Consider the following 9721-nt stretch of genomic DNA (forward strand, 5'->3'; position numbering starts at 1 on the left):
TGAGTTCCCACACTTTTTTTTCCCAGGACTTGACCCCTGGCAATGTCTTCGGGCAGCATTAACCATATAAATTAATAGCATCTGTTCTAAAATCAGCACCACGGATATCACGTGAAGTAAACATGATCCTACCCACCGCCATCACCACAATATCAGAGTCTAAATGGGAGCACGTGCCTGTACGTACAGGTGTGTGTATATACAGAGGAGGCTTAAAGGGGTACTCTGGTGGAAAACATTTTGTTTTTTTTTTAAATCAACTGGTGCCAGAAAGTTAAACAGATTTGTAATTACTTGTCCATGTCAGGAACTGTCCAGAGCAGCATATGTTTGCAATGGGGATTTTCTCCTGCTCTGGACAGTTCCTGATACTGGCATCAGGTGTCAGCAGAGAGCACTGTGGACAAGACAAAAAAGAAATTCATAAAGAAAAGGAGTTTCCTCTGTAGCATACAGCTGCTAAAAAGTACTAGAAGGGTAAAGATTTTTTAATAGAAGTCATTTACAAATCTGTTTAACTTTTTGGAACAAGTTGATTTAAAAAATAAAAAATAAATCAAACTCTATGAAGTAGAAAACTTCAGCCAGGGCCAACATGTCCAACAAAATTTCGGAGATTTTCTACTCTATAAACTGGGATCATTTTATTGCAGCATACTGGGAAAAAATATAGGAGGTAAATTTACTAGGGATGAGGCGGCTGCAGCTCTGAGAGTTATTGTGCGCAGACCTTGGCATAACACAGGATCCTCAATCATCGCCGCTGAAGCGGGCACAGGTTTCCTACTCACAATCCATATCAGTGTGCCTCCAGCTGTTGCAAAACTACAACTCCCAGCATACCCGGACAGCCGCTGGCTGTCCGGGCATGCTGGGAGTTGCAGTTTTGCAACAGCTGAAGGCACCCTGGTTGGGAAACTCTGCTGTACAGACCCAATTCCTGTCATAGTTGAGATTGTATCCAGACCGTCAATCTGCTACATTTATATCAGTGCAAGGAAAAGAATTATCAGTCTGGACTGTATCACTTACAAAGGATTGTTTAGGCTGGATACAAATGTAACAACTAGAGATGAGCGAACTTACAGTAAATTCGATTCGTCACGAACTTCTCGGCTCGGCAGTTGATGACTTTTCCTGCGTAAATTAGTTCAGCTTTCAGGTGCTCCGGTGGGCTGGAAAAGATGGATACAGTCCTAGGAAAGAGTCTCCTAGGACTGTATCCATCTTTTCCAGCCCACGGGAGCACCTGAAAACTGAACTAATTTATGCAGGAAAAGTCAACTGCCGAGCCGAGAAGTTCGCGACGAATCGAATTTACTGTAAGTTCGCTCATCTCTGGTAGCAACATAGACCTGTGCAGGAAACCCTTGTAGGAATAGGGGGAAAAAATGTCTAATGTGAACAGAAGATACATGTGAAAATCGAAAAATGTTACTTCCATAGCCAGCACTCCACTCCACCCATTTGACCCAGTCATTTTTAAATGGCAGGAAACTGCATAAGGGTTTCTTCTGGTGTGGTTCTCTGTGGCAGCCATTGTTTCTGTGATGCTTTGTCTGTGGGGTGGAGTGGCCCAGAGCCAGGGGCTTGGTCGGGCAGTAGTGGGGCTGCCTGGCCACTGGGTCACTCCCCCCCCTTTGGGCATGGGGCCTCGGAGGTCACCGCCGGGGGCTACACCAGTATCAGGTTAGCGACCCACTCTAACGAGGTGGCCTTGACGTGGTGAGTGGGCTTGTACTTTTTGATCAAAATGTATACTAACAACCTGTTTTTGAAATTATGCTGAGAAGCAAATTCAAATTTTTCGTACAACACAAAGAGAGAAACACAGCCGCACATCCACCATTTGAAATTTGATCTAAAATTACATATGGTGGATGTGCGGTTGTGTTTCTCTCTTTGTGTTGTACGAAAAATTTGAATATCGTGCAAAAGTCCATAAAGTGCTCCAAAATCTCCTGGTAGATGGATGCGTTGACCCCGGGCTTAACCCCTTAAGGACCAAGCCCATTTTCACCTTAAGGACCAGGCCAATTTTATTTTAGCGTTTTTTGTTTTTTCCTCCTCGCCTTCTAAAATCCATAACTTTTTTTATATTTCCATCTACAGACCCATATAAGGGCTTGTTTTTTGCGTGACCAATTGTACTTTGTAATGAAACCTCATTTTACCATAAAATGTATGGAAAACCCAAAAATTTATTTTTTTAGGGAGGAAACTTAAAATGAACCACAATTTTACACATTTTGGAGAGTTTCATTTTCCCACTGTACACTTTATGGTAAAAATGACATGTGTTCTTCATTCTGTGGGTAATTATGATTAAAATGATACACATGACTAGATACTTTTATATTTTTGTACTGCTTAAAAAAAATCTAACACTTTGTACAAAATCAGTAATATAAAATCGCCCACATTTTAGATCATTTTAGATCATTTTTTATTTAAAAAATTTGGAATAAAATGGGACAAAAAAGCAGCATTTTTGGACTTTTTTTAATTTTTTACGTTTACGCTGTTCACTGTATGGGATCATTAACATTATATTTTGATAGTTCGGACAATTACGCATGTGGGGATACCAAATATGTTTATTAAAAAAAATTACGCTTTTTGAGGTAAAATGGGAAAACTGACAATTTACATTTTTATTGGGGGTGGGGATTTTTCACTTTTTTTATATATTTTTTTTAATTTTTTTTATTTCCCCATAGGGGACTATCTATAGCAATCATCTGATTGCTAATACTATTCAGTGATATGTATAGGACATAGCACTGATCAGTATTATCGGCGATCTTCTCCTCTGGTCTGCTCGATCTCAGACCAGAGCAGGAGACACACGGAGGCAGGTGAGGGGACCTCCGGCCGCCATTACAGATTATCTGATCGCCGCGGCACAGCATCTGAGGGGTTAATGGTGGACATCCGCGCGATCGCTGATGTCTGCCATTTCCGGCGGGTCCTGTGTTTGTCTGCCATTACCGGCGGGAACCTGCCATGCATGACGCGAGCACCGCTCCGATGCTCGCGGTCATATACAGGATGTAAGTGTACGTCCTGGTGCACGAAGTACTGACAAACCAGGACGTACATTTACGTACGTGGTTGTTAAGGGGTTAAAGGGGTACTCTGGTGGAAAGCTTTTTTTTATCGACTGGTGCCAGAAAGTTAAACAGATTTTTAAATTACTTCCATTAAAAAAATATTTATCCTTCCAGTACTTATTAGCATCTGTAAACTACATAGGAAATTCTTTTCTTTTTGGATTTCTTTTCTGTCAGGAACACAGTGCTCTCTGCTGAAACCTCTGTTCATGTCAGGAACTGTCCAGAGTAGGAGAAAATCTCCATGGCAAACATATGCTGCTCTGGACAGTTCCTGATATGGATAGAGGTGTCAGCAGAGAGCACTGTGTTCATGACAGAAAATAAATCCAAAAAGAAAAGGATTTCCTCTGTAGTATACAGACGCTAAGAAGTACTGGAAGGATTAAGATTTTTTAATAGAAGTCATTCACAAATCTGTTTAAATTTCTGACACAAGTTGATTTAAAAAAATAAATAAATAAATTCCACCAGAGTACCCCATTAACCCCTTAAGGACGCAGCCCTTTTTCGCAATTCTGACCACCGTCACTTTACACATTAATAACTCTAAAACGCTTTTACCGAATATTCTGAGATTGTTTTTTCGTGACATTCTACTTTATTTTGGTGGTAAATTTTCGGCGTTACTTGGATCCTTGCAATCCAAAAATTTCATGAAAATTTTTAAAATTTTGCATTTTTCTAACTTTGAAGCTCTCTGCTTGTAAGGAAAATCGATATTCCAAATAAATTTTATTTTTATTCACAAACACAATATGTCTACTTTATGTTGGCATCATAAAATGGACATATTTTTACTTTTGAAAAAATTAGAGGGCTTCAAAGTAGAGCAGCAATTTTCAAAAATTTCATGAAAATTGCAAAATCTGAAGAGAAAGATGTTACAGAACTTCAACTTCCAGCATGCCTGGAAAGTCTAGGCATGCTGAGAGTTGTAGTTTGGAAACATCTGGAGGGCTACAGTTTGGGCACCACTGTAACAGTAGTCTCCAAACTGTGACCCTCCAGAATTCGCAAAACTAAAACTCCCAGCATGCCCAGACAGCCTTTGGCTGTCTCGGCATCCTGGGAGTTGGTTTGGCAACCACTAGGAAGGGCAGCAGTAAATATCGCTTACTGCCCCCTTCCTTTCTCTTCCTCCCACCCACCGTCGTTTCCCTATCTGCCCCGTGATCTCCGCTGTCTCCAGCGACGATTGGCAGTCTCCACGGAACTGTCCTGAGCTGCCATTGGTCAGAATTCAGTTCTGACCAATGGCAGGGGATAGGAGGAGATTGCAGCACTGCGACCTTGCTCTTATCCCTCAGGATGATCGGGGGGTGTCACTGACAGCTCCGATCATCCCTATTTTCCGGGCGATCGGGTCACCAGAGACCCGATCAGCCCGGAATAGCAGAAAATCGCATGTCTAAATTGACATGCGATTTTCTGTGATCACAGACATGGGGGGGTCTCAGGACCCCCCTCGGCAATGTGCCGGGATGCCTGCTGAATGATTCCAGCAGGCATCCCGGTCCGGTCCCCAACCGGCTAGCGGATGGGAACGGAATTCCCATGGGCTTATGCATACGCCCTACGTCCTGAAGACGTTAATGATGCATAGTTGACCAACGCCAGCAGATGACATGGCTCCCCAAATCATATAATATATTGGGGATTTGGGGTTTTCATGAGCTGTAACCATAATCATCACAATTATGACAAATCACAGCTTGAACTATCTGGCTTTGCATGTAATGAGTCTCTCATATATTAGTTTCACCTTTTAAGTTGCTTTATTGAAATAAATGAACGTTGCATGATATTCTCATTTTTCGAGTTTCACCTTTACACAAGTAACAACGCAGGATACATTTACCAATAAAATTAATTCCTCAATATGCAACATAAAAAATAAACAAATAAGCTAATTAAAAAAATCTATAAACAAAAATGTGTATATAGATTTAAAAACAGATGGTGCAGAATGACAGCCTTGGTATTCATAACCAATAGAACAAAACACAATTTCACAATTTTATATATATATATATATATATATATATATATATATATATATATATATATATATTAGGGATCGACCGATTATCGGTTTGGCAGATATTATCGGCCGATAATCACGATTTTGGGCATTATCGGTATCGGCAATTACCTTGCCGATAATCAGATAATGCCCCGGCCACCGCACTGCCCCCGCCGCACACACCCCCCCCCACCCCCACCCCATTGCCTCCCCCATCCCCGGTTTTATAATTGCCTGTTCCCGGGGCCCACGCTACTTCTGGCTCCTGCTGCATCCTGCGTTACGCTGTGGGCAATGACGAGTGACGCGACGTCACAGTCAGTGCGCACAGTGACAGCTCAGGCGGACGCCACCGGAGCCAGATGTAGAGTGGACCCCCGGAACAGGTAATTATAAAACCGGGGATGGGGGAGGCAATGGGGCCGGGGCGGTGCGGTGTGGCGGTAGGGGGTGCGGAGCGGTGCGGCGGTGGGTGGTCGCGGTGGAGGTCATAGGACTCAGGAGGACCCCTGGACAGGCAGGGGGAGAGAAGCGGGTGGTGGCGGCGGTCTATGGCACTGCAAAAGCCGCTGCAGTTCATTGATTTAAAGCGCCCACTTTAAATCAATGATCTGCAGCGGTGTCGCGGGGGGATAAATAGCCGATAACTTATACGGGAATATCGGTATAAGTTATCGGCTATCGGCCCTAACCTCCACCGATTATCGGCCCTAAAAAAACGATATCGGTCGATCCCTTATATATATATATATATATATATATATATATACATACACATATAAACTTTTTTTTCCACGTATTCACTGATACTTATTACCAATACAGTTTATTATTTTTTTATGTCACGTGACAGTAGAGGTGTATCTAGACATTGTTAAAGGAGAAGTATCATGGGGGGGAAACCTTATCCCCTATCCAATGAATACGTGATAAGTTTTAGATTGTGTGGGGGTCCGACCGTCTGCACATCACGACCCCCATACGCTGCCGACACGTCCCCTCCATATATCTCTTTAGGAGAGCCATTCGGCTACCTTTAGCTCTCCCATAACTGTGTGTCGGGCGCCGTTTCATGCGAGGTCGTGATGTGCAGCTCCCTCAGGGCCCTGTACAGGAGATCACAGGGGGTCCCAGCGGTCGGACCCCCCGCAATCTAAAGTGTATCCCCAATCCTTTGGATAGGGGATACGTTTTTCCCCCATGATGTATCTCTTTTAAGCCTTAGGTGAAAGTCGAAGCCATCGCTTAGAATTAAAAGGGTACGACCGTAACGCCCCCTCCCATAGACATGAATGGAGGGGGCGTGGCATGAGATTTCCAAGACTGGAGACGCAGCCCTGCATAGAATGCAGGTGCTGCATGGAGATTGCTGGGGGGTCCCAGTGGCGGGCCCCCCGCGATCAGACATCTTATCCCCTAGCAATTTTTATTATATTTATGGTCTGCGTCCCCAGAAAGAGGTCACAACGTGTGAGATCTGGTAACTGTACAGGCCGGTAGAACATTGGTGAATGGTTGTTACCGGCGTGCCGATCCAATGTTCTGTTCCATTCAGTATCTGTGAACATCCACGTGGAAATGATTCACCAATGTTGGGCTGGCCTCCGTAATTGCCAGATCTAACACCCTGCAACTTATTTTTGGGGGGGCTACATCAAGGGCCTGAGACATGGGGTCAGAGTCTTCCCATCATAACGGAGCAGCAGTCACGTGTGTGCACTGTTGCTCATCTCACTGGGGCTACTCATTTCGATGGGGGGCTACTGGAGATAGCCAAGTACTTACCCTCTCAGACAACCCCCACAGACAACAAATTAAAGGGGTACTCCCTTGGAACACTTTATTTTTTTTTTATATCAACTGGTGCCAGAAAGTTAAACAGATTTGTAAATCACTTCTATTAAAAAATCTTAATCCTTCCAGTACTTTTTAGGGGCTGTATACTAAAGAGAAATCCAAAAAAAGAAATGCATTTCCTCTGATGTCGTGACCACAGTGCTCTCTGCTGACCTCTGCTGTCCATTTTAGGAACTGTCCAGAGCAGCATATGTTTGCTATGGGGATTTTATCCTGCTCTGGACAGTTCCTAAAATGGACAGCAGAGGTCAGCAGAGAGCACTGTGGTCACGACATCAGAGGAAATGCATTTCTTTTTTTGGATTTCTCTTTAGTATACAGCCCCTAAAAAGTACTGGAAGGATTAAGATTTTTTAATAGAAGTGATTTACAAATCTGTTTAACTTTCTGGCACCAGTTGATTTAAAAAAAAAGTTTTCCACGGGAGTACCCCTTTAAGCGGCACTGCCCATACGTAATCACAGATTCAATCTCTAGATCAACATTATTCAAACAATGTGACTCCAGCTGTTGCTAAACTACAAATCCCAGCATGCCCGGACAGCCTTTGGCTGTCCGGGCATGCTGGGATTTGTAGTTTTGCAACAGCTGGAAGCACCCTGGTCAAGAAACAATGCTTTAGGTCATGATATGAGGCAAGGTGGGAGCAGCTGCACTTGCACAGGATAATTGTTCCTGGTGGCCCCTTTAAAAAAATAAAAAAAAAATAAAAAAAAAATTTGCATCTGGTCTCGTGCTTTATAGGGGCAGATCCACACGCATCAGGTTTTGTTGCTGAAATTTCAGTGATTGATAATCTGCAGAACTGGTTAGAATAATATAAAAACCTTTTAAAATATGAAACCTTTTAAATTCCTCCCGTCATTGCGGTTTGGTTTTAAAGGAGCAATTCAGGGGGCAAAATTTGATATATCAGTCCATAAACAGCTGGCTGGATTTATTTACTTTTTAGTTCTAGAAAAAAAAATTATATATTTATTATATATTTTTATTTATTTATAAATATTCATGTGGTAGCCCAGTATGGGAGATGTTGCCCCGTACCCTTGCTGCCCTGCCAGGCAGCCTCCTTCAGTGTCTCCAGGGCACCTTGCACCTGTTTCCCCCCAAGTCAGCATGTTCGGCATTTAATTGTCCAGTCCTACTACAAGTCCCAGCAAGCCCTTAAGGTCTCTGCATCACTGGTCACCTCCTTGGGCCCTGGCTGTACCGTATAGACTTTACCATCTGTCACTCAGTAAAGCTACCGTTGTCCGTAACTTGCCATTGGAGTCTTTATTGACCCCCGTGCCTAGCCCAGGAACCAGCGGTATACCTTCGGGTGGTTATAGGGTGAACCACGCACTGGCGTCACGAATACAAGAGGTTAAAGGGGTACTCCAGTGAAAACCTTTTTTCTTTTAAATCAACTGGTGGCAGAAAGTTAAACATATTTGTAAATTACTTCTATTAAAAAATCAGAATCCTTCCTGTACTTATTAGCTGCTGAATACTAAAGAGGAAATTCTTTTCTTTATGGAATGCTCTCTGATGACATCACGACCACAGTTCTCTCTGCTGACATTATTATAATAATAATAATAAGGCTTTATTTATTGTTGTCCTTAGTGGGATTTGAGGCAAGGCAGCAGTGCTAACCACTGAGCCACCATGCTGCCCTTAGCATACATCTGCTATGCATGGTTGCTAAAATGGACAGCGATGTCAGCAGAGAGCACTGTGCTCGTGATGTCATCAGTGTTCCAAAAAGAAAGGAATTTCCTCTGTAGCATTCAGCAGCTAATAAGTACAGGAGGATTAAGATTTTTTAATAGTAGTAATTTACAAATATGTTTAACTTTCTGCCACCAGTTGATTTAAAAGAAAAAAGGTTTTCACCGGAGTACCCCTTTAATGTTATCTGCCCCTAGGGTAACAACATCTGCCCTCATCACACCCCATTTATCTATTGTAATGTTTATATATAAAGTTATGAATATATATATATATATATCTATATATATATATATATATATATATATATATATATATAAACACACATGTATTATATATTTAAAACTATCTATATATATATATATAAAGATATTTATCATAAAATTATAAATAAAAAATAAAAATATATATTTATACGAACAAAAATGTAATAATAAATGTATTGTAATGTAATGTACCCTATTTCATCCCCCTAGTCTCAGCACTACTATAATAAAAGTTCCAGGTGCCATAAGTGTGTGGCCCCTGACTGGCAGCAGGGTGTGTGGCCCCCGGGGCAGCCCTGGCACTCACCTGCCTCTTGTTCATTCTCCTTAGATCCCCGAACAGATCCATCTCTAGAGATTGCATTGGGGATCACAGAGCCGGAGGCTGAGGTGGCAGCTGCTGCCACTATGCACAAGCTGGCAGGAGGAGAGGAGGCGCCCCGCCGCTGCCAGCCTCCCCGGCTCCCCCTGTTCCATGTGGTAGTCGCTCATAGGTCGCTCCCAAGGCATCACGGGAAATGTAGTTTGTGAAGAGGCCTAAACCAATGCGGTGGAGCCTGTAAAGAACTACGCGACCCAGGGTGCATTGCGCGGGTTTCGCTACATAATGAGAACCCAGTGTAGGGGGAGAAGCAGGTGCCGCCGGGAGTATTGTGTCGGTCATTGTCCCGTGTGATGCTGGGAAAGTTGTGTTATATGTGCGATAGACTAGTGGTCTCCAAACTGTAGACTTCCATCTGTTGCAA

General features: G+C 42.9%; 1 protein-coding gene across 1 annotated transcript in view; it reads right to left on the reverse strand.

Moving 5' to 3' along the window:
• The window catches only part of SEC11C (SEC11 homolog C, signal peptidase complex subunit), a 51498-nt gene extending 42077 nt beyond the window's left edge, over positions 1–9421 (reverse strand). Inside the window, exon 1 of the mRNA XM_056544515.1 lies at positions 9283–9421. Within this exon, the coding sequence (XP_056400490.1) occupies positions 9283–9339 (57 nt within the window). The 5' untranslated portion in view covers positions 9340–9421. The remainder of the gene's footprint in view (positions 1–9282) is intronic.
• Between the last annotated feature and the right edge of the window lie 300 nt (positions 9422–9721).

Source organism: Hyla sarda, chromosome 1, assembly GCF_029499605.1.
Source record: "Hyla sarda isolate aHylSar1 chromosome 1, aHylSar1.hap1, whole genome shotgun sequence".
Taxonomy (NCBI): Eukaryota; Metazoa; Chordata; class Amphibia; order Anura; family Hylidae; genus Hyla; species Hyla sarda.